At 41.1% G+C, this 25355-nt stretch overlaps 2 protein-coding genes and 1 long non-coding RNA gene across 4 annotated transcripts; 1 reads left to right on the top strand and 2 right to left on the bottom strand.

Annotated features, from left to right (window-relative positions):
* Nucleotides 1–12920: 12920 nt before the first annotated feature.
* LOC127565901 (uncharacterized) lies at nt 12921–13784 on the bottom strand. Its single transcript, XR_007955298.1, has 2 exons — nt 13652–13784; nt 12921–13024 (listed from the first exon to the last, which is right to left on the bottom strand). It is a non-coding gene; the product is annotated as an uncharacterized LOC127565901 (long non-coding RNA).
* A 2060-nt stretch (nt 13785–15844) lies between these two features.
* Nucleotides 15845–20243, bottom strand: LOC117578320 (gamma-tubulin complex component 2 homolog). 2 transcript variants are annotated; one of them, XM_034263776.2, is made up of 10 exons: nt 20048–20243; nt 19795–19950; nt 19387–19729; nt 18718–19314; nt 18525–18653; nt 17716–18463; nt 17478–17649; nt 17099–17420; nt 16740–16850; nt 15845–16093 (listed from the first exon to the last, which is right to left on the bottom strand). In XM_034263776.2, the coding sequence occupies exons 1-10, from the start codon at nt 20116–20118 to the stop codon at nt 15875–15877; spliced, it is 2868 nt and encodes a 955-aa protein (XP_034119667.1). In that variant the 5' UTR covers nt 20119–20243; the 3' UTR covers nt 15845–15874. The 2 variants fall into 2 exon arrangements, with proteins under 2 accessions (XP_034119667.1, XP_034119668.1); XM_034263777.2 differs by lacking the exon at nt 16740–16850 and having other exon boundaries at nt 20048–20240.
* Nucleotides 20244–20754: 511 nt separating this feature from the next.
* LOC117578319 (probable ATP-dependent RNA helicase kurz) lies at nt 20755–24764 on the top strand. The gene is made up of 5 exons (XM_034263775.2): nt 20755–20922; nt 20991–21206; nt 21266–24273; nt 24333–24535; nt 24600–24764. The coding sequence occupies exons 1-5, from the start codon at nt 20848–20850 to the stop codon at nt 24686–24688; spliced, it is 3591 nt and encodes a 1196-aa protein (XP_034119666.1). The 5' UTR covers nt 20755–20847; the 3' UTR covers nt 24689–24764.
* The last annotated feature ends 591 nt before the right edge of the window (nt 24765–25355 follow it).

The raw sequence follows: 25355 nt of genomic DNA, 5'->3' as shown, positions 1-25355 counted from the left end.
GTTCCTCATCATATTATTAACTTATTTATGAGCTATCATTTCAATTATAGTTTCAAATCGTTGAAAGCGTTCGTTTTCTCATATCCTAATATTTTTAAATTATAGTTTACTTTATTCTCACAATATTCAAACTAAAATAAATGTATTTATTTCAGACTGGCAAACTAAAATATAATAGAAGTACATTTTTGATAAAACCTCATAGATCCCCTAACACTTTTAAGGGAAGTTTAGGCAATAAAATTACTTTCCTTATCAAATTTGTTGGAAATACGTCTTAAACTTTCAATGAAATTTATTCTAAATCGTTGTCGAGTTCAAATCGACATAAAAATGTAAATTACGATTAAAATTAAAGTTAGAATATTTCATAAATAAGTGTTTTAAATGAAACCAACAGTTAATCGAGAATTGGACTAACTATATGTTAGTTAACTGAAATAAATGTTTAATATCTATTTCTATCTTCACTTTGTTGTCTTTGCTTTGCATTTTCAATGTGTCTATTTTTTTTTTTGGGGCAGACCAGAAATAAAATATTTGAATGCAGCTGCTTTAAAGCAATTTTTAAGTGCAGTCACACACACCGACATACCGACACACACACACACACACATTCATAGAGTGGAGCATTAGCAATCCGTATATGAGATATTGTTGGTTTTGTTGTTGTTGGCTGTTCATCATCATCAGCTGCAGTTGTGCGACATCAAAAGGGTGATATTATTATATATGTTTGGCAAAATGTTGTCAAAGAACGCACACCCACACACACACCCACACACACACCCTAAACACACACACACAAACAAACACACACTCGCAGATAGATAGAGTTAGGCGGAGTCTCCAAAACACAACCAGTTGGGCTATTAAGCATCCATTTAGGATACTAATTTGTGTATCATTACAAATTGTATCTGCTACACACACACACGTACAAACAGTCGCACACACACACACACACTTGCACACACATACATTTAGTCGCTTACAGCCATCGCTTCCTCCTCTCTCTTTGTGCTCACCCTCTGTTTGGTCGAGTCCAATTGCATCCCCCAAAGCCAAAAGCCAAAGCAAAATGGCAGCCATTGGTAACCCCCCCCCCTTCCTCTTGCTCCCCCTACCCCTTGCTCACCGAGTGAGTTGGCGCTGCGTTTGTGCCCTTGTCCTTGTTACTCATACGCAAAAACCGACAAGAGCAACAACAAGCACTTGCAGTTGTTGTTGTTGTTATTATTGTTGTTGTTGTTATTGTTGTTGCCGTTGATGATGATGATGATCATCATAACATCAATTAAGGCTTCCATCTATCTATTCAACCAACAAAGCCAAAGCAAAAAGCCAAAACGTTCCACAAAACAAAAACCAAAACCCCAAAATGCCGACCAAACGAATGGACAACAACAACAACAACAACTGCAGCAAGGATAACAAGGACACACAGTTGGCGTCTTGCTTGGTTGCCTTTTTTTGCCCCCCTCAAACCAAACCCAAACCCAACTCCATCTCCATCTTCTTCAACCTCAACTTGCCGGACAATCTTTCAGCTGCTCATCATTTCCAGCAGCCAAAAATTGAGCAAAAATTGCAAAAACAGAAAGAAAAAAATAGAAATGAAAAACTAAAAGTAAAACAAGCAAAAACAAATGAAACGAATGAAATACCCTTTCCAAATGAAGTTAACTTTTGACCTTTTGGTGTTCATATTCATTTTTTAAAGGAGAATGTGAAAATATCAATACTTTATATCGAACTTCGATCAATTGTCGCCATGTAAGCTATATGTTATAGTCAACCGATATTATATACGACTCTTTGACAAAAATACAGCCTCTAAGCGAAGTCTCAACAAACTAGTTGCTAAACTGAGCCTATGCTGGGTGTGGCAAGAGGTGGACGGACAGACAGACGGATAGGAAGTTACAGCTTCCTTTCTTACGTAGAGTAACAATTGTTGCTATGAATTTAGTAAATCAATTGCACGAAAATTCAAAGGAGAATGTGAAAATATCAATACATTATATCAAACTTCGATCAATTGTCGCTATGTCAGCTATATGTTATAGTGAACCGATATAGCATTTGAACCTTTGACAAAAAGACAGCCTCTAAGCGAAGTCTCAACAAACTAGTTGCTAAACTGAGCCTATGCTGGGTGTGACAAGAGGTGGACGGACAGGCAGACGGATAGGAAGTACAGCTTCCTTTCTTACGTAGAGTAACAATTGTTGCTATAAATTTAGTAAATCAATGCACGAAAATTTCAAGGAGAATGTGAATAAACGCTTATTCGAAAATCAATAATATATTATATCGAACTTCGATCAATTGTCGCCATGTCAGCTATATGTTTATAGTCAACCGATATTACATTCGACTCTTTGGCAATAAAACATCGACTAACCAAAGTCTCCACAAACTATTTGCCAAACTGAGCCTATGCTGGGTGTGGCAAGAGATGGACGGACAGACAGACGGATAGGAAGTTACAGCTTGCTTTACAGCCAGCAAATACCCGACGCCAAGGGTATCAAAGGAGGTGGGAAATGGGGCAAATGGCAAATGAAAATGCCAGGGAAAATAGAAAATCGAAAATAGCAAAGTTAAAAGCAGCTAAAAATGTTGGCTAAAAATGTTAATGGCCCCGCTCAAGTGGTTGCTGTTGTTGTTTAGGCAACACACACACACGCACACACACGTATATAGACAGACTCACACACACGCAGCTGGCGGGCATATGCCTTGGCCCCCGCCCCCGTTTCCCAGCCTTCGAAAAACTTGGCACGCAAGAAAGCAAAATGTATCTCATTGATGTGGCTTTTTAACTTTTCATTATTTACCGCTAAAAGCATCTTTTAAAAAATTCCAAATAGCTCGGCGCACAAAAAGTGCACACAACAACAACAACAACAACAACAACAGCAGCCCAACAAGGACATCAACCAACAAGCCACGACTACAAAAAGTACCAAAAAAAAAAATAAATAAAAAAGAGACCAACATAGAAACATGTAAGAAAGCTATAGAAAAGTGTGTGCGACTGTGAAATACCCGGTACTTAATGCTTGCGAATGAAAAAGAACGAACTGGAAAAGCATTGTAATGGAAATAACTTTTTTATCACTCATATTTTCATTATTTTTAATTCTAAAAAAAAGATAAACACATATACTTTCCCATTCATTTGAAGAATTTAAATATCAAATTTGACACCAACAAATTTCACCTTCCCAGCACTTATAATCACGAAGTTATTACCTTTTATGTGCGCGGTCAGACAGACAGACGGATTTAGCTGTTTGCCACAAACTTATCATGCTCTTCTAAGCTTTTGGGGATAGCTAAGAAAAAAAAATTGTAGCAGGCAGAGAAGGAAATGCGAGAGTAGACAACAAAAATGGTTGGCTGCTCACAAAGTGCCCCTGCCTCCATACCCCTCCCCCTCTTCCCCCTGACCGTCCTTGACTGCCACCATTTTGCCAGCGCTTTGATATCCGCAGTTCCTTCTGCCCCCAAAGCTCTCCCCTCTCTCTCTCGCTTTGTCCTTCAACTCATTTAGCTGATGCCGCTGTCAAGTTTTTTATTTTTCTTTTATTTTTTTTTGGCTTTCTCCTTACTCTCTCCACTCTTTACTCTCCACTGACAACTGTCTACGCGTTTGCAGCTCATTTCTTCTTTCGTTCTGTCGTTCTAGCTTTCTTCCACGTTTACGTTTTTCTCCATTTTGCTTCATCTTTTTTCCCTCCCATTTTTGTTGAGCTTTTCACATTTTTACTTTGATTGCAAAACGCACTTTTATTCTCCATGTCGCGCTTAAACGCTTTTAAAGGCCGCTGCGTCTCCCCTTAGCTTCCTCTCTCTCTCTCTCTCTCTTTCTCTTTCGCCATCTCTCTTTCTCTATCGCTTCTCTCGCACATTCTGACTGCCTGACTGTCGTCGTCTAATTTAGCCTATTAGTTAGTAGATGCTTTTACACACACACACATATATATATATAATCGCTCTCGCTCACACGACACGCACACACACTTTCCCTCTCTTTCTCCTTTTCTTAGCAATAGCTGGGATATAACATGAAGACAACTTTAAGCGCTCACACAACGTACAACACACACTTAATAAAGAAAACTTTTACCAACAAACGAAATACTTTAAAGATCTATTCGAGGAGCAAATTAAAGATATAAAAGTATTCGGATTTTAGAAAACTATTCAAGGAGCATTACAAATCTATTGGAACATATTAAATATATAATAGTATTCAGCTTATGTGGAGCTATTGAAGAAGTATTAAAAGTCTTTTGGAACATATTAAAGACATAAAAGTATTCGGATTATATAGAACTATTGAAGAAGTATTTCAAATCTATTGGAGCATTATATACATAATCTATTATGTGGAACTATTGAAGAAGTATTACAAATCTATCAGAGCATATTAAAGATATAATAGTATTCGGATTATATAGAACTATTGAAGGAGCATTACAAATCTATTGGAGCATATTAAAGATATAAAAGTATTCGGATTATATAGAACTTTTGAAGCATTAAAAACATTGGAGCATTTAATGATATAATAGTACTATTGAAGGAGCATTACTAATCTATAATATATATATTTCTAATGTGAGACTACGTGACTATTAATAAAAGACATTTACTTTTCGTGTTCGACGTTTGAGCTTGGATTTTGCTATAAACACAAATCTGTTCATTCCTCGACACTAGAAGTTTATGCCAAAGACTACATCAATATGGTAATTATTATAAAAACAAATTTCTTCAAAACTATTCTCTTAAAGTCTTTAATTATTAAACAAAACATTACCAAATTTTAACCAAATTATTCTTGAATTAATTCTTCTTGTTTCTTCTATTCTCTGCGATTAATGGAGTAATATTTGTGCACTATCCCTAATATCAAATAGGACTTTTTTTGGTCGTTAGAAGGAGATGTCTACAAGCAAGCATTTTGGGGGCATTTCCTCTGAGCGAGCAGAGAAGTTTTATTTGCTTGCATTTGATATCAAATAAGATTTTTTTGCTCCGCTAGAAGGAATTGTCTACTCAAAAAACACGAATCAGGCAAATTAATCAATAATATTAAATAAATACATTTTAAATTTCATATTAAATATGAGTAGTGACAACAATAGCTATGTGTTCAGATATAACGCTAATTTCAACATCAAAGTGCGATTTCCCCTTGCCCCTTGCCCCTCACCCTTCATCTGTTCCCTTTGACACGAAAAATAAGGCAACGAATCGAGCTGTTAAGCTCGACGTTTAAATGATTTAAATCTTTCGATTTAATTAGCATCATTTTAAAAAATTCAATTTCATTTTGCATTTTGCTATATTATTACAATACACAAGCAGACAGTGAGAGTGAGACACAGCGCTCGATGAGTGAGACAGCGACAGAATGAGAGAGCGAGGAAGGGAGGAAGGGCGAGAGTGTGCGTAAAGAGGCATTTCAGTGTTGGGGGATTTTGCTTTGGTTTGGCGGCTGTAACTTTACCTGGGAACCACAGTCAAATAGTTGCTGCCTTCTCCTCCCCCACACCCCCGCATGCCACTCGTTCATTGCCTTTCGTCGCCCGCCCCCCGCTCGCTTCGCCTGCTTCGTCGTGCGTCGGTCATGTCCATTAATTTTTCAATCATACAATTTGAGCGAGCGGAGGAAAGCTTAACCGAGGACCGTCGGACAACGGATCTGCCGTCAGGCCCAAGCAAATCACTCGAGTCTGCTTGACTAACAGCTACCCTGTATTTAAGTTCAAATTACTCATCAAATAGGCTAAGTTATGAAACGACCTTCCAAATTGTAAGGCTGCTTCTTGAGGTAATGAAACTACAACCTTTTATAAAAAATTACTCATCATATAAGCTGTTATAAAACGACCTTCCAAATTGTAAGGCTGCTTCTTGAGGTAATGAAACTACAACCTTCTAAAAAAATTACTCATCATATAAACTAAGTTATGGAACGGCCTTCCAAATTGTAAGGCTGCTTCTTGATGCAAACGCAACTACAACCTTTTATAAAAAATTACTCATCATATAAGCTATGTTATAAAACGACCTTCCAAATTGTAAGGCTGCTTCTTGAGGCAATGAAACTACAACCTTCAATAAAAAAATGCTGTCTGTTCCTTAAGCTATCAATTTTAACCATGTCTGAGCTTTTTTATCTAACCATACAGCAGGTCGGGTTAATAACTTTCTAATAAGCATCAACTTTAACAATGTCTGAGCTTTCTTATCCAACCATACAGCAGTAGGGCTAATTATCAAAAGACCCTACAGCTGTAGGGTTGATTATTAAAGCAAAGAGTTCGACAATCTCTGATCCCAACGTAATAAAGTGCACAATTTAAATATTCCCGATAAGGCCAAATAATAATAATCTATTTTCAAAGCGACCTTGCGGTGGTACCTCATGATTTCAATTTAGATTTGCTGACTGACTGAGCATAATTCCGCCCCACTTTAATGATGCTATGGTCGATGTTACCGCTCTGTAATAAGAACAGGGTATTACCAGCAATGAGCCAGCAGCAGAGCAGCCAAGACAACAACAACAACAACGACACGATTATCATGGACTCTCAAACTAAAATCAAGTGCATGTCCCTTGATGCCGAAGATACACTCAAAACTCAGCGACAACGCGGCGGCAAAAAATGGGAAAAAATGTCGCCCTGCTGTTTCCGGAAAAGTGCTCGGGGCGCACATATGTCAACTTTTTGCACAGCCTCCTGCTGCCCGTCCGTCCGTCCGTACTATGTTGTCGCTCCGTCGCACACCGCGCTTCACTTTTCCTTCCAACACACGCACTCGACAACTTTAGCAAGAAGTTTTGCTGGCACAGAACCAGAACCAGAACGAGAACCAGAACGAGTCTCAGCTCACCGAGGAGAAGGAGAAACTCCTCGCCGTACCGGGACCTGACCGCTCTGAGCTCTGAGGCAGCGAGAGCGTACTTCAAGAGTACGCACAACTTGAAATTGGAAACTTTTGAATGTCCCTCTTATCAAAATCGTATAATTTGAATGTAATTTGCAACTGCAAAAAGGGCGACTGAGCCAAGCCGAGCCAAAGACCCAGACCCGGATACGGTGCGAAGCTCAGGCCTATGCCCACACTTGAAGGCAAAGCCAATACGCTGCTTGGGTTGCCAGCCAAGGGTTGGCACGCCCAATCAACAACAACTCAACTCAACTCGGCGATGTGACATATTCCAAGTGCTGCACACACACTTTTTATGGGGTGCGGGAATGTTTGCAGCAATGCGGTAAAGTCAATGAGACGACGACGACGACAGGTTGCTAAATGTTTAATGTACTTCGGATATGGAAGACAAAAGCTTTTAAGCGAATCCTAATGCTAATACTTAAGCTGCCCTTCTCCACTTTCAGGCTTCCTTTAGCTAATAATTGTTTAATACAATTAAAATTATCAAAACTTTAGTGAATTTTGATATGCACAACATATTTAATTTGTAAAAGATCTAAAAGTGTTGAAGCTTTGGCATCCAAAGGAAAAAAGTGAAACAGTGTCAATATCAGGTTAAGCTGGGATTATCTTAAGCCAAGTATACTTGACTTTTTAATATCGATAATCCTAAAAAAAAAAACTAAAAGAAAAAAGTTGAATTCAACAACTCAATTCGGAATACATAGGACATCCAAATTATTAGATCATGATTAAAATACTTGAATACTTTCTATGAATTTCACAATTTTTCAATCGTTTTATAAAAAGCCAAGAGCAAAACAAAATTTAAAGACGCTAGCTTTTCGCATCTTAGAGATAGACACGATTCTATAGCTGGACGGACAGACAGACGGTGCGAAATATACATTTCCCATAAATGGAAGACACATTGTTTCAGCAGACTAAAAAAACCGATATCAAATATGCACTAAGCCGATTTTTCGTCTCTTTCGTGAGCAGGGCTAAGCTAATCATTTAATTTGAAGCAAATGCGCTTTGAGTGTCAAAAGTCTGCCACATTTAGCGACTGACTAAGGATTAAACCTGCGGATTCTCCCGGCTCGTATTGTTAAATACAGCGAACAACCCACATTTGGGCAACAACAACAAGACGAGTGACAAATGGAGATGATGACAACAATTTAAAATCCATCAAGAGCACAAAAAGGCCTCATTAAGTCAAGAGGGTGACAACGCAAATGGGCTGGGTTGGCTTCGATTCGAATTCTGGTCGGAGTTTTGGGCGTTTGGGCGTGTTGCAAGCCGTATGTGCTGTTCCTGCCCTGCGACCCTCGCCATTCCTCCCCGTTTCGAGTGCAGAGCGAGCAAAATGTAAGCATAAGACACAATAGTAATTATTGCCTAAATAATTGCAAATGATGAAGCATTCGAGCTCGAACTCTTGTGCTGTGTTGTGTTGTCGTCAGTGCAGTGGGTTGTGCTGATGCTGATGTTGCTGCTGTCGATGGTGGTGGTGATGGCGATGTTGGGCACGCATGGTGGTCCAATTGCTGCTGCTAGCTGTCAACAAATTTGTCCAGCGGCGCTAAGCACAAGTGCAATACAATTGAGATATGTTTCGGCAGGTTTTCAAGTTGTTTCTTTGATGATGTGCGAGCATAGACGACGCGCTAAATACCCTACAGCAAATAATGAGCATAGAATTTAACCGAATGAAACTGTTTATGCCCGCTTCCCATAGAAGGGTATCAAGGATATTGTGTCAATTCTTATTTGCTTTTGTTGACGGTATATCTGGTATATTTTTGATACTCAATGGTATATTTTGGATGTAGAAGTATATATGTATGTATATTAAATATACTCTCAGTATATTTTGTGATCCATGGTATATTTATATACATTACGATATATATCAATATTTCTCGGTAAATAAATATACTTTTGAATTTATCAGTATATTTTGTGATCCATGGTATATTTTGAATGTAGTAGTAAGAATCATATACATTACGGCACATATCAATATTTCTCAGTATTGTAGTACATATAGAATATACATTTCCGTATATAACAGTATTTTTCAGTATTTTAGTATATACATATTTAAAATATACAATTCGGTATATCTGTATATTGTTGTGGTATATCATGAATGTAGTAGCAACTATATAAAATATAGTGTTCAGTATGTTTTTTGTGATCCATGAAATATTTTGAATTATAAATCAAGTATACATTTCGGTATTTTTCAGTATTGTAGTATATATCAAATATACATTTCGGTATGTCAGTATATTTCTGTGCTCTATGACATCCTTTGAATATAGTAGTATATATCAAATATACCTTTCAGTATATATCAGTATTTTTCAGTATAGAAGTATATATCAAATATACATTTCGGTATATCAGTATATTTTTGTGCTCTACGGCATCCTTTGAATATAGTAGTATATATCAAATATACCTTTCAGTATATTTCAGTATATTAGTATATATAAAATATACATTTCGGTATATCAGTATATTTTTGTGATCAATTATATATTGTAAATATAGTAGAATATATGTGAAATATACATTTCGGTATATCAATATGTTTTCAGTATATTAATTTGGTATTTAATACCGATCTGTATTGTTTTTTAACAATTGCGAAGCGGGTATCTCTAGTCGAGCATTCTCTACAACTTTATGTCAGCTCTTGAGATTTATAACTTGACTATATCTTTTTGTACATTGAACGGTAGCTATCGGATGTATTTGATATTCCTAGCAACCGTCATTGTACAACACGATGTGCTCAACAAACAACAAACTTCTTAAGATTCATTAATAATCGATCGATTAATAAGAATGTGGTCTACAAATCTACTGACGTACAAAACATTATTAACTCCATGGATCATTATACTTAAAATGTGTAAAAGATATATCCTTCAATTTGAATGAATTGAATTGAATTGAATTTTTAAATGAGGTTGTAAAAATTCTGTTTAGAAAGGAAAATGATCTATTTAAAATTTGATAGTTATTTGAAAATCGATTAGGAATTAGGAATTAAATTCTGTTTTGATTATTTACATTATGTTTATGAATGCTACAAATAACTTTATACATTCATTACGCTTTTTTATGAACTAAGCATGAATCCAAAGCTATTCCGAATTTGAGATGGGCGTAATACGAGTCTTGGGCTAGACCTAATGCTAAAATAACTATTCAGCACTAATCCAAAGGCGCATATGCTCAATTTGTTGTTGCTCGAGAGCGGACAAAAGACAAAGAGAAAAGTGACAGCTCCTCGTCATTCCGAGTGACTGCAGCGACTGTTGTCAACACCTCGGGGTGTCGCACTAAAGCGCACAGTTGTTGCACTCCTCCCACTCTCTCTCTCTCTCTCTTTCTGTCTCTATCTCAGTCGCACTTGCTTTCCCTTTCCCACTGATTGAGGGGGAGATGTGGATGGACAACTGCGTAAACCAGAACGCAAAACAAGCCAACAACGAACAGCAGACGAATTGAAATTTCAAATAGCTTTTGCATGCCACACAGAGGGTGGCAACAGTGCTGCATGCCCCTGTCCCTGCCCCTGCCCCTCGCCTGCGCGGCATTCCCAAATGTGTCGATGGGCTTGTAATTCGAGTAGGCAAGGACTCTGGGGCATGAGTCCTTGTTAAGTTCACAGACTGAAAATTGAAAATAAAAAAAATGGGAAAATCGAAAATTGTAACAGCAACAGCAACAGCAGCAGCAGCAACAATGCCCAATGAAGATCAAATGAATTGCTCGAATTATGCCACAACATTTGAAATCAATTTGTACATGTGTTCCACACACATGCAGCTTGCCACATGCCACAACCGTGCAGTGCGGTTTATTAGTCGCATTACAGCTTAATTCAAAATTGATTAGATGCTTTTGTCAAAGAGCCTCCAGATGATGATCAACTCAACTGACCGAAACTAATTCCAAAACTCAACTCTTAACTAAACTAATTACCAAAGACATGACTGCAAAGATTCCTTATGTGAAAACTGAGTAATTAATCAAATTATTCCAGTTAAAAATATAAAACAATCAATTTGTTCTTATTATACAAACACTTCCGACTCATATCAGGATTTTAATTCATAATCAAGTATTTGTATCTAACTTGAAACGATTATAATTGTAAAATAAGCAGAAGAAAGCGAGCAAATTAAAGCTCAATTAAAAGTCAAGTCATAAAGAAGAATTCAAGAAGAATTTCCGGAAAAAAGCGAAAAGAATCTCACAACTTGTTTAAAGTGTTGACAGATTTGAATGCCAAGTGCTGACATTGTGTCTTAGTTGTTTGTTTATGTGTGTGTGTGGCATGTGGCATGTGGCATGCGGCAGGTGTCCATTGCCACATCCGAGTGTGTCGCTCACTTGACTAAAAGTGCATGCAACCTATTCGCTTGACACCCCATTTATATTGAGACACGTGCCTCCACTTTATGAACACCCGGTTGGGCCAACAACAACAACAACAACAACAACAACAACAACAATGCGTTGGCGACTGAAAGAAGTCAAAAACCATGCCACGTGCCACATCGTTCTCTCTCCCTCGCACTTGTGTGTGTGTGCTAATTTTATGACCTGCCGTAGAAGCTGCCTAATTTGACACTACATGATAACCGGCCAGCCCCTTCCCTCCTTTCCCACCCCTTCCCTTCGCCCACTTTACTCCTTGACTTGTGCGAAGAAGCTTTTGCCAATTTTCATTCCAATTGTGCGACATTATGCGAGTGTTTGAGTGTGTATGTAGGTCACGCCCTATATGACAAACAATCTATAAATTTATCAAATGAAAATGTAATCATTGCGTTTGTTGACAGCCACACTCCCCTACCCTACCACGAAATATCAAATCAAAAACTTTAATTTGATTACTTCTGGTCAGTCTAAAATACACACTGACTTCTCCATCCTTTAGCTAGCTTCTCCAAAATTTAAACTCTAATATATAAATATTATTTTCAAATATTCTGCAAATTTGCGCAAAATCTATTTAGAAACAAAAAAGTTATGCAAGCATAACTAAACTAAATTTAAAATATATTGTTCTTTAAAAGTTCTTTAAAGAGTTCTTGAAATTTGACAGGGTAACTTCATTGCGAGCATTCCCAACGTTTTCTTACTTACTTCTAGTTGATTTTTTTATATTGTTGTTCAACAACAATATCATATTTTATTGTTCAATTAGCTCTTACCTTTAGTCCCATGGTGTGAAGCGTATGGCGTGGGCGTGTGGGCGTGGCAACTTGGCCAGCCTAGCGAGTCGTGTGCCAGCTAAATGCGTTGTTTGTTGAACGTATTCTACAGCATGCTGGAGTCTATGCTATCGTCCATTGTCCCGGTATATTGCAGATTGTATGGCGCGTCTAATTGAATATATTCATCATCAGGATGGCATGGGTTGCTGTGGAACCTTCACTATTACATATTATTATTTACAGCTCCATTGTGTGCCTGTCTGTGCGTGTCCCAGCATGTTTATGCCTGTCTGCATGTGTGTGTGCGTTTGATTGCCATATTTTACCGCAGCGCATTTCCGAGTTATCGTACTGTATTATCCAAACATCAGCTAGTTACAATACGAAACCTCCGAAACTTGCTGTCGTAAGAAGTACATCCATCTACCATCTATCCATTGAAACCGAAAGTGATCCATGATTCACGATTGTAGTTGAATTGGAATCACGACACTCAACTGTTATGTATAAAAATGCAATATTGAACAATAACAGTGAGTTTCGGGATCCAACTCAAATGCAATAGTACTTGACCAGCTCGACATTGGCAAACACATAAGTTATGAATTTTAGATGTCTCCATATCCAGTATTTCTATTCCATCTCTGTGTCCTTTCGAGGTGTTCGGGGTATCTGTGATCAGCAAGTCATAAGGCTTGATCGTTTAGCTGTTGATATCCTTAAATATTTCATGGGCAGTCCGCACCGCCTTTGATGAAAGCGGTTCCAATGACAATATCACAATTGGATTAGTTCTCATCAATGTCTGTGCGCTGCAAAGAGCAACAAACATTAACACAGGATAAGTGCCACATTTACTTATATATATACATATACAGAAAGCCGATTCCAGTTCCGATTTCGCGGACATCTCATCGTGTAAGCAATAATCGCTGAGATATTCACGTTTTCGAGACGGGAAAATGGCATCAACATCAACAATATGCATTAACATTATCTGGCAACGCCAATTGCCAATTTGATCATGTGTGTAAGTGTGTGTGGGAGGCGCAGCCAACTTAATAAAATGGAGTTGGAAGTAATTGCAAAACAATGTCAATAAACATTGCGACATGTTAAATGCAACTTGCTGTTCACTAACATTTAATCGGACACAAAAAAAAAGAGAGAATTAAAATAAAAATAGTTGAACAGCTCTTGGTATTTTATGTTGTTCATATTATTGCGTTTTGTTGTTGCTGGGCCTTTCAAGTGCACATTAATGAGCTGCTTGTATGCTTTTAATTTGCATATGTCTGTCAGTAAATGCTCAATCGATAGATAGATGGGCTTTTGATTAATTAACATACACACAAACACACGGCCAGATGTGCATGTGGCATATGCAAGCTCGCCGCATACACATACACACATATTTATATACATACATACATACATACCTATATACATTTGTATGTATGTGTGCACATCCAAAACCATGTTCATGTCCAAGCAATCGCCATAGCCAGAAACCATAATTGATTGTCGATAATTCATGCGAGCTTAAATTGCCAATTGCATGTGGAGCGGCGGAACGGACGGAGCGGTGCAGGGATGCTCTTTGGATATGAGGCGCCATTGATGAGGGGTCGCTAGAGTTCTGATGTAGGCGTAGGCGTAGGTGGCACTACGTCGGCTAATAGTAAACATATAACACACACACACGTGCACCAATATAAAATACAGCTTAAACGTATTTGCGAGGGCAGGCACAGATAGTTTCACATAAAAAAAATTACCGACTAAGCACAACTTTCACTACACTGTACGTTTTTCACTATTGCGCTTTTCAGTGTTACCTCCAGAATCTTTGTGCCGCCATTTTGGCACACAAAAATGTATGTATACACTGATCTTTCGATAACATCAAGCAGCGCGATAACACTACAGTCGATTATCGATCAGCCAGCCCTCGTTTTCATGTATATTATTATGTACAAACACACATACAACGAGTCGCATGCATTGCAAAGCAAATTGGCTTTTGCGGCAGTTTGTGCTGGTGTGTTTGTGTGTGAGTTTGGGTCGTTATCCTTTCGCCTGTGCCCCCTTACTGGCAGTTGCGGCCAGTGGCCGTGCAAAAACTGCGCAACATGATGAAAATCCATAGCAAATTAAAATTGGCACATTTTCGCACGAGACCCACACACACACACACACACACACAAACAAGACAGCCAAAAAGGGTTCCATCATGCAGAGGGGGCGGAGCGGGGCGGTACGTAGAGAGAAGTTGATTTAAAACAAAGCCATCAATATACAATATTTTTTTGCTGCTCTTCTGCCATGCAGAGCATGTGTATATCAGTATGTGTGTGTGTGTGTTTTATTTGCATTAAAGTTGTGATGTTAATTACATAGTTGCCAGATCTGTCGTCCTTCCATCATTGTCATTGGACTATCCAATTATATGGCGTTTATATTTACATGAATGCAAACTTCGCATTTCGATTGCAAAACAAAATACTGACGATTAAGCAGAAATTTAAAGCTTTAATCCGATTTTGTTTTTTTTTTAATCTTTTGTTTAAAGAGATTTATTTCTTTCGTTCTTTAGTTCGATCAACTTTGCAGTCAATAGTCTTAACGTAACGTTAATTTTCGACATCTCGAAACGAAGAAAATCAGATGTGCTAGCATGAATTGAGGTTATGTTTTCATGTGCTTCAATTTCGATCACAAAAATGATATTAATTCTTTGCCTTATAAGTAGCATTTGAATTGAAAGGCCCTTTTCGACTGCTATGTGCATTTTAAACTATTCATAGATAACAGTCCGAAAGGGCCTTACTATTCCAATGCTTAAACCAACAACAGCAGTTATCGATAACTCGATTATACGCAAAGCGCATCTGGTAACTAGCCGTTCCTGAAGTGTCAAATAGTAAGTGCAAATCGTTTTTGAAATGTACGATAGATTTTAATTCTTATTTGGCACATCAGTGACAGCATGTTACAAGCGAATGCACGACGACAGCCCGCATAATTGATCGAATAATTGAAATCGATAGATTGATTATGATAGCATCTAATCGGGAACTCGATTCTCCTCTGTCATGTGCATTTGATAGTTATGGCAGTGAGAGTAGAGTTAGCCAATTAGCTGTGATGCATTTGCGAATTGCACACTGATCGATATATCAATCGATAATTATCGAGCATGTCAACAGCCGTACTCTACGCTTTTGGAAATGAGAATTTCAAATTTCGGTTCCATTGCCGTTGAGTAGAGCTGCAGCCATGATAACAACCGGTATTCTAATTGCTTAAAAGCTATTTTTGACTGACAGTCTAAATGATCAATTAGTGTGATTAATGATCAATGAATTGGCCGTTTTCACTTGTTCAAAACTCCAACAGACGATCGATAAAACAGTTTTATATTAAAAAAACAATTGTGATTTATTGGTAGACATAGTATAATTTGTATATTAAACATAGATATTATAAAACTAGTTGAGGATTGGTTATGAAGATTGTGCAATCGAAAAGCCGATAATTATGGAAACAGGAATGATATTGTCCATCATCGACCCGCTGTAATACTAGTGATCTGTTCTGTCTTTTTCGAGTTTGTTTAGTAATATTTGAGCTTTGTTTTTTTTTTGGAAGAATTTAAAGTATTAACCCATGGCGTCCATAACGCACATTCTTTCCATTTGTTCCGAGTAGAATGAGTTGAAATTGATGCGATGCACGAGATTCATGAAACGATCTCCGGTATTCGCCTTGGCCAGATCATTAATTTGCTTCAGGAACGATATTAGCATCCCAGTAAATTCCAAATCAAAACGCTTTACGCTCTCCGAAAACGTTTCCGTTTGAGCCATCGAACTCTCGTCCTGCAAAAGCAACAATATTTTAGAATGACGAAAAACTTGAGGTCTGCAGAAAATTCCAGTTTCGAAAATGGAATTTCAGTCAGTCCTGAATAGAAATTAATATATACAAAGAAAAAAACGTAAACTTTATATGAAATAAGGATAACTTGGAAATGGTTACGGGATGAACATGCAGACAAGCAAACTAAAAACTCAAGACAGGGTTTTAGCACGTGGCGATTAGCTGAACCAATAATATATACAAAAAAAAATACTCAAATGTGTTGCATGAAATCGAGTTTTAGATAAGGAATAAACCAAAAATGCAAATCTGTTTTCGGCGCACCGAAGTTTCAAATACCCTTGCAGAGTGTGACAACATTTATAGAGAATAGTTTGTTAAAGATATATGATGGATATTATGTTTAAATTAATAATCGAAGAGAAAATAGATTTTCTACAAAATATCGGAATAAATACTTTTACATAATAATTTAAAATAGACGGACAGGATGAATAAAAATATTTGTAAGTAGTATTTCGATTATAACAAAGGAATATTAACATAAAGTTACGAAAATCAATTAAAAAGAGTTTTAAACTTAAGATCCTCGTTGCGACACTCTGCTAGAGTACAAAGGTCCCTAGAAGCGTGCTTGTGTTATACCTGTGGCCGATCCGAAACTTCCGGCTCAGAGTCAGACTGATCCGTGCTCTCATCGCTGCTATCACAGACCATTGACTTGAGCTCCGCGTCGAGAAAGAGACGTTGCGAGCGCTATATATATATTTTTTTTTATATTTTACACATAATATATTGATATTGAATATTGTTTTTGATTTGGGTTTCAATTGAGATTCGTTTGATTGGGCAGGCAGAGAATATGCATTGGGGGAGAGAGAGAGAGAGAGAGAGAGAACATGGAAACAAGACAAATACATACAAAGAGGCGTTGACTTATAAATGTAGATTAAACATATCATATATCGACGATCACAGCGTAGTATATACTAATGCCATCTTACCTGTATGAACTCGCAGAAGTTGAGACAGATCTTACATAGCTTAAATATGGCACGATTCAGATGCGACGTCTCTGTCAGCATGCAATTCTTGAGGCACAAATCGAGAAAGTCCTGATGCAGATTGAGCACCTCGTCGACATTCTCCACTTTAGTCATCTTCTCGATAAACACATGCCAATTGGGCTCAATGATCTCGATCATCATATAATACTCCAGATTTTGTATGGCATTCATCATGCGCTGACGCAATGTGAACGCTGAGCGATACAGTTCCGCTGCCTGAGCCGAGAACTTTTTAGCCATCGAGTTCTCCTTCCAGATTCTGCAAAGAAAACATTTTAATATCCCCTCCTTCTTCTCGACTCTATTGAGAACTCACTTGCACAGCTGCCGCTCGACGTGCTTGCAGTAGAAAAGCTGTCGGAAGAGCATCTGATACTTGGTGATGGCAATGTGATTGAGCACCAAGGAGACGGGCCACTTTACCTCGTACGTGAAGGCAAAACACTCCAGTCCCGTCAAATCCAAGCGATCTGTGGTTTTCCAATACTCTAGAAAAGCAGCGAGCATTCATTTTAATTTGAACGCATATCACGAAATTAGAAAATCATATTTACCTTCTTCCTGATCCATAATCTTTGACATTTGTGTGACCAGATCGTAGGTGAGCAACTCACAGTGCAAATCATCCTTGTACGGATCACTGCGAGCCGACGACAAACGCAACGTGAGACCAAGTAAATTCTCCAATGTCATGGGCAGCACTTGATCCACATTCTTGGACAACTCATCCTCGCAGGCATCCATAAACTGGGCAATAAAATCACCTTGCAGCAGCAACAAATACCGCTTGACCGACTCCAGATGTCCCATCAAATCGTTCTCATTCAGCAGCACATCAAGCAGCTGACGGGCGGCAAAAAAGTACGCATCTTCGATGAGTTTGACATGCAGATTCTTGGTGGGATCGAACTGTGCATCGTTATTCTTCTGGCACGTCACACGTTTGCCACACTGACGTATCACATTGAGATATTTGCCCGTGCGCAATATGATGTCCGAGTGATTGGCCAGAAATGTGGGCACCGCATGGCTGCGTCTGGTGTAACGCTTCTCCCAATAATCATCCGAATAGTGCTCGGGCATTGTTTCGCCCTTGTGCACCACCTCGTTGTCGACAACGAGAAACTCCTCGGTGTTGTCCACAATGATGCCCTGGTGTATCCACAACTGTAGCATGCGCATGTATGGAGCTGCCGCTTTCGTCGTCAGACTGATTAGCACATCCTGCGTCGCCTTATCGCCCTCCAGCTGCTTGATGCAACGGCACAAATGCGACAGCACATCGCCGCCCTTTAGATTGCTCTGCAATAGACACACACATTTGTGTTCATCATTACAAGTATTTAAAACATTTAGTACCCACCAGCTGAATCTCGCCCAACGTGCTCCAGAGACCCTCCATCACCCACATGGTTGGCTGCAGATAATACAGCAGCTTTGGCAGCGTCAGCGCCTGGCTGTCCAGTTCTGCCTCCGCCTCGGCCACCAGCAACTGCAAAACACATTAATATGCTTATAATACAGCGAAATTCAATTTCGATATTTCATTCACGTACATAAAAGTCGTGGGTTAAGTCTTGAAGCGCAGCATTCAACGAATTGTTAACCTGTCCACGATTATTTGTGATCGCCATCACCTTCTGCATGGCCATGAAATGCGATGCCAGTGGCAGAATCTCGTGCACCATTTCCGCCAGCGCTTTATCCACACCCGGATGCACAGTGAAGCGTGTCTCGTATCGAGCCAATCCCGAGCTGCTTTTGTCACGCGGCAGCGGCGTTATGTAGCTGCCACGCACACCACTCAAGCAGTAAATCAAATCGAGTATTAGCGCATGCTGTTGACTCTCCAGCGGCATGGCTGCAATCTCAGCCGGCGGTCTTTGGTTTTGTCCCTCCACCTTGCAGTAGTCCCACAGCATGTGGGTGCGTTGTGCCTCCAGCATGCCATCCTGAAAGTCCAAATCCAAGTCGACGCTGCCTCCACTCGTCGACAGTTGTATCGAGGGTGCCTGGATGGACGTGGCATTGTTAGATGTAATGCCGGTGTTATTGCCGCCATTGAGGCTCAGCGAGGATCGGTTGGCGGATCGATTGTTGGTGCTTTCATGCACTGGCATATGCGCAACGGCATTCATTACGCGTTTCTTGATCTGCAACAAGGGAAACCAATTAAGCAAGCTAAATTTAAGAGATACTTTCTGCATTCCCGCAGAGGTACTCACCATACTGAGATCACCACGAGATGAGGATTCCGTGGGCACTGAGGGGGAGGGACGGCGTGTAAGGAGCGTCTCGAGACACGGACTCTCGTCCGGTTTGCGACTAGTTACGGGCGTGGAATAGGACAAATCCAAGGACTTTCGTGCTGGCGGATGCAATTCATCGGCCAAACTAAGGGTGCTGATGCTGCTGCTGCCAATGCTCATAGTGTCGATATAGTGGTGCGGCAATTTAGTGCTCGATGCTGGCGGTAGCTTGCCGTATTCTACACTTGCGTTGGAATGCCACTTCGCTTCCTGTGTTATGCGTTCCGTGAACTTTAACAATGCATACATGGGATCCTTACTATTAAAGAGAGTGAGTCAGAGAGTTACAGATACACTCCTTTGGCAACTGCTTTCAAAACTTACCGCTCTAGAACATAGGTAATCTCGTCAAGCACTTGGCGGCTATTGATGCGTTTGCTGCTAATGGATTCGAGCAGAGCCAGCAGCTCCGAGTCCGTCAAACGTTTGTCAGCTGTGGCACGAAATTCACGTAGTATTTTTTCTGGCGTCAAATGCGAACTGCAAAATAGAAATGCCCAAATTTGTGAGTCAGCAAGAAGATGAAGAGAAGATGAAATGCAGCTGGTGCTTCTGATGCTGCTCCACTTGCACTTACTGTGACTCCGCTATCAAGGCTGAGAGTACATTTCGCACTGGATCGGTTTTATTTGCCATGGCGTGTGCCATTTTATTTTGCGGGTAATTTAACGGCAAAACAAAACAATTCTTTGAGCTGAATGTGTACAACAACAAATGTCTATTTATTTATTGAGCTCAAAGCCAAATTGAGCGCGTTTGACAATTTTCGCACTCGCACTCTTTTGCTTGTTTGCTCTCTTTCGCTCTCTCCCTCTCACAGAGTTGACAACGCTGTCACACAGTTAAATCAATTAGCGCCATACACTCAGCACATTTAAATAATTTGCAAGTTTATATTAATAATTTCTCGAAATTGTTTTGTTGCAAGTGTATACGATTTTTTTTACTATAAAAACAATCAGCTGCGCGATTGCAATTTTTTTTGGCCCAGAAAACTCGATAACAAACAGTGTATACACAATAATGGTATATTTTTAAATTTAACTGCCTTGACAATGCAAAAATGTCTATCAATGTTCGACAAACAATTTGATTGCTTCAGCAGTATGAATATTAACTTGTTTACATTTATTTTAATTTTGTTATATTAATTTTTAACAGAAGAAGACAACGCTTTGCTTTCTTTATTTATTTGGGCATAATAGTATATTTTAGCATTTATAGATAGGGTTACATTGCAGAATCAGCTTATGTTGTATGGTATTTTTTTCATATTGAATGCTGGTCACACTGACGACAACAACAGCTGTCGACTGCACGTGCACGAATCGTTTATTTTAGCAAGCAACAAATGTTTACCGCCAACACAATATAAATATGGGCAAAAAGGTGTACAATGCCAAGGCGCGGCAAAATCCGCAAACAATTGTGGACAATTCCGCCGTCAAGAATGTGAGTATACCCTCGACATACACTTCAACAAAGCCGCTTTAATCACATCGTGCAACAACACAACACAGATTAAAATCGAAACAGAAAATGTGCTGAACAGTGGAAAAGGTAAAGGAAATGCCAATTATGCCGCAGGCTACGATGAAGCCAATGCCTTGGTATTGCCTTCCCAGAAGCGGGCGACCAAAACCAAGATTGAGAAACATCAGAATGTCAAAATACTGTCGAAAAAGCAGCGCAAGCATCTGCAATCCATTGTGGACAAGAAAAAGAAGAAAGAAGGCGTAAGTAAAATAAGCTATAACTGCAACTCGTGACGTTAAGTTCACACTTTGTTTTGTAGCGTGCACAACTCCTCGAAGATCTGGCTGCTGTTCAAATTCCCGAGGCAGAACTGAAGCAATACACATCCATTAGTCAAGTGCAGACAATTGGCAAAAAGCGTCTGCATACGCTGGACGAGTATCTGGCCAAGAAGCAGGAGAAACAGCAACAGCAATCACAGGCGCAACTCGGACGACGTGTCAACGCCATCAAGGGGGCAGGCAAGCGGCGTCTGCTGCTCGAGGAGCAAGAAGCGTTGGATGCCAAACGTAAGAATCCAAATGTTGTGGATGCGGATGAAAGCGATGAGACGACAACAGATGAGAGCGAAGATGAGCAAGTAGACAGTCCAGTACCAGCACCCGCTCCTATTCCGGTTCCCACTCCGACTCCCGCTCTCGTTGTAGAGCAGCCGACAACAAGTGCGGCGGCGAAAACAACAGCTGCAACAAAACCCAATCCTCCAGCCACGCCCGCGTATGTGCATAAAACTGTTTACGTGCCCGTGGATCGCAGTGATGAAGTGCAGGCCGCACGTCTGCGTCTGCCCATACTCGCCGAGGAGCAGCAGGTGATGGAGCTGATTAACGAGCATCCCATTGTGATAGTCGCGGGTGAAACGGGTTCCGGCAAGACGACACAATTACCGCAATTCCTCTACGAAGCGGGCTACGCACAGCACAAAATGATTGGCATCACGGAGCCGCGACGTGTGGCCGCCATAGCGATGTCGAAGCGTGTGGCCCACGAGATGAATTTGCCCAGCAGCGAGGTCAGCTATCTGATACGGTTCGAGGGCAATGTGACGCCGGCGACACGCATCAAATTCATGACCGATGGTGTGCTGCTCAAGGAGATCGAAACGGACTTTCTGCTCAGCAAATATTCGGTGATTGTGCTCGACGAGGCGCACGAACGCAGCGTCTACACGGACATCTTGGTCGGTCTCCTGTCGCGAATTGTGCCGCTGCGTCAGAAGCGCTCCACGCCGCTCAAACTGATCATTATGTCGGCCACGTTGCGTGTCAGTGATTTCACCGAGAACACGCGACTCTTTAAGACGCCGCCGCCGCTGATCAAAGTGGAGGCCAGACAATTTCCGGTCACGGTGCACTTTCAAAAGCGCACGCCCGACGATTATGTGGCAGAGGCGTATCGCAAGACGTTAAAGATACATTCACAACTGCCCGAGGGTGGCATTTTGATCTTTGTCACCGGCCAGCAGGAGGTGAATCAGTTGGTGCGCAAGCTGCGTCGCACATTTCCCTACAAGCCGGACAAGGAGGCAAAGCAGCAGCCGGAAACGAAGCAGCCTGCCGTGGAGCTGGAGCAGCAATTTGAACTAAAGCGTGTTATGCGCAATCTGCGCAAATCCAAGAAGAAGTTCCTCGCACAAATCTCGCTGCCCAGCATCAATCTGGATGATTACAAGTTGCCCGGCGATGACACCGAGGCGGACATGCACTCAGATCTCGAAGGTGACCCAGAGGACGACTTGGACGTCGGCGACGACGACGACGAACTGCAGTTGGACGATGATCAGCAGCTGTCTGCGCCGGGCACCAAGCAACCACTTTGGGTGCTTCCACTGTACTCGCTGCTCTCCTCCGAGCAGCAGAATCGCATCTTTGAGCCCATACCCGAGGGCTGTCGTCTGTGCGTCGTGAGCACCAATGTGGCCGAAACGTCGCTCACAATACCGCACATCAAGTACGTCGTGGACAGCGGGCGACAGAAGACGCGACTCTACGACAAGCTGACGGGCGTAAGTGCTTTTGTGGTCACCTACACCTCGAAAGCATCGGCGGATCAGCGAGCTGGACGCGCCGGACGTGTGAGCGCTGGCCATTGCTATCGTCTGTACTCGAGTGCCGTGTATAACGATCTGTTTCCCGAGTTCAGTCAGCCGGACATACAGCAGAAGCCAGTCGATGATTTGATGCTGCAGATGCGTTGCATGGGCATCGATCGTGTCCTGCACTTCCCATTCCCATCGCCACCCGATGCTCTGCAGTTGCAGGCCGCCGAGCAGCGTCTCTCGGTACTGGGCGCCTTGGAGGCAACAGCCAAAAACTCCACCTCCTCCGCAACGGACAAGGAGAAGGAACTGCCGCCCGCTGTCACGCAATTGGGTCGCGTCATCTCACGGTTTCCGGTCGCACCTCGCTATGGCAAAATGCTGGCGCTCTCCAATCAGTTCGAGCTGTTGCCCTACACGGTTTGCCTGGTCGCTGCGCTCTCGGTGCAGGAGCTGCTGGTGGAGACGGGCGTGCAGCGGGACGAGGATGTGGCCCCCGCCTCGAATAACTTTCACAAAATGCGTCTCAGTTGGGCGAATCACGGACAGTATCAACTGCTCGGTGATCCGATGGTGTTGCTGCGTGCTGTGGGCGCTGCTGAGTATGCGCATTCCCAGCACAAACTGGACAGCTTTTGTGCGTCGAATGGATTGCGATCGAAGGCCATCGGCGAGGTGCGCAAGTTGCGCGTTCAGCTGACCAACGAGATCAATTTGAATGTGAGCAACGTGGAGTCGCTGTGTGTGGATCCGCAACTGAAGCCCCCGACGGAATCGCAGGCGCGTCTCTTACGGCAAATCCTGCTCGCTGGCATGGGAGATCAGGTGGCACGGAAGGTGCCGCTGGACGAGATTAGCGACAAGGACGAGCGACGCCGACTCAAGTACGCGTACAACTGTGCGGACATGGAGGAGCCGGCCTTTCTACACGTCTCCTCGGTGCTGAAGCAAGCGAAACCCGAGTGGATTGTCTATCAGGAGGCGTATGAACTGCAGCAGGGCGACAGCAGCAAAATGTTCATACGCGGCATCACGGCGATTGAGCCGGAATGGTTGCTCGTCTATGTGCCTCAGCTGTGCAACATACGGCAGGTGAAGGAGGAGCCAGCGCCGCGTTATAACGCTGCCAAGGGCAACATCTATTGCCATGTGGATGCCACGTTTGGCAAGGCCGGATGGGAGCTGCCGCTTGGCGAGATCGAGATGCCGCTCAGCGAGCAGGCTTGCTGGTGAGTTCCTATTTCTCTGTTTTTGCTATTTTCACAAACTAAATTTAAGATTCTTTTAGCTACTTTGGCATGTTTCTACTGGAGGGCAGCGTCTGCAGCAAGTTGGCGCAATTCAAGTCCAAGTTGAGATCGACGCCCGCTTCGCTCATCAAGAGCTGGTCGAACCTCAACGATTCGGTGCTGTATTTCAAGAAGGCCTTGATCAACCAGCAAATACACAGCCGCCAAACGCTGTTCGATCACTGGCAACGTGATCCCAGCTGTAAGTTACTGTTGTAATCTCTTTTCAAATGGTTTCCTTGCTCATCTTTCGCTTTATCTTGCAGTTCTGCTTGCGGAGTATCAGCGTCTGCTCTACGATGTGGCCCTCAGCGAGTTGTCCCCCTTTTGGCCACCATTGGAGGCCAGCAAATAAAACTACCGACGATATCGTATATAACATTGTAAATCGTAATATAGACTTATGTTTGTTACTTTAATAATAACAGAAACTATTATTATAGCAACTTGTCAAGTTGTTTTTATTGTTGTCGAAAGCAACTCTTAAATTTATTTACTAATTCAGGGATTTTTTTGTATAAAGATATGAATTTTTTAAATAAATGATTACACATAAACAGAATTCAGTGCTCACATTAATTCAATTCGTTAAAATATTGAGTTGCCCAAAATGAAACAAGTCAGTAGGTCGACTTACGCTTGGTATTCGAATTTATTGATTTGCGGGGGCGGAGGTGGGCGGGGCAATAATTTGAAACAAACTTGATCTGCGTGCAAACATAACAAATGTTGTCGAAAAAAAATTATAGCTCTATCTCTTATAGTCTGTGAGATCTAGGTGTTCATACGGACGGACGGACAGACGGACATGGGTAGATCGTCTCGGCTGTTGATGCTGATCAAGAATATACTTTATAGGGTCGGAGATGCCTCTTTCTAGCGGGTATAAAAACCATAAAAATAGTGGAAAATAAATACATTAAGCTGTTATAACAATGTTTTGTCTTGAAGTTATGTTTATAATAGTATTTTTAAATTTTAAATGTTGAGGTCATAGGCACTGCTATTTCAATGAACACAGC

The sequence above is a fragment of the Drosophila albomicans genome, chromosome X (genome assembly GCF_009650485.2).
Source record: "Drosophila albomicans strain 15112-1751.03 chromosome X, ASM965048v2, whole genome shotgun sequence".
Lineage (NCBI taxonomy): Eukaryota > Metazoa > Arthropoda > Insecta > Diptera > Drosophilidae > Drosophila > Drosophila albomicans.
Note: the sequence above shows the minus strand (reverse complement) of the source record. Positions and strands in the feature narration are given on the sequence as shown.

Coding starts and splice junctions, on each gene's coding strand:
- LOC117578320 (XM_034263776.2), bottom strand. CDS start 20,118: ATGGCACACGCCATGGCAAATAAAACCGATCCAGTGCGAAATGTACTC. Junction 18,464..18,524: donor CGTTGGGCGAGATTCAGCTG/GTGGGTACTAAA, acceptor TGTCTATTGCAG/AGCAATCTAAAGGGCGGCGA. Junction 16,851..17,098: donor ACTTCTGCGAGTTCATACAG/GTAAGATGGCAT, acceptor ATATATATATAG/CGCTCGCAACGTCTCTTTCT.
- LOC117578319 (XM_034263775.2), top strand. CDS start 20,848: ATGGGCAAAAAGGTGTACAATGCCAAGGCGCGGCAAAATCCGCAAACA. Junction 21,207..21,265: donor AGAAAAAGAAGAAAGAAGGC/GTAAGTAAAATA, acceptor TTTGTTTTGTAG/CGTGCACAACTCCTCGAAGA. Junction 24,274..24,332: donor CTCAGCGAGCAGGCTTGCTG/GTGAGTTCCTAT, acceptor AGATTCTTTTAG/CTACTTTGGCATGTTTCTAC.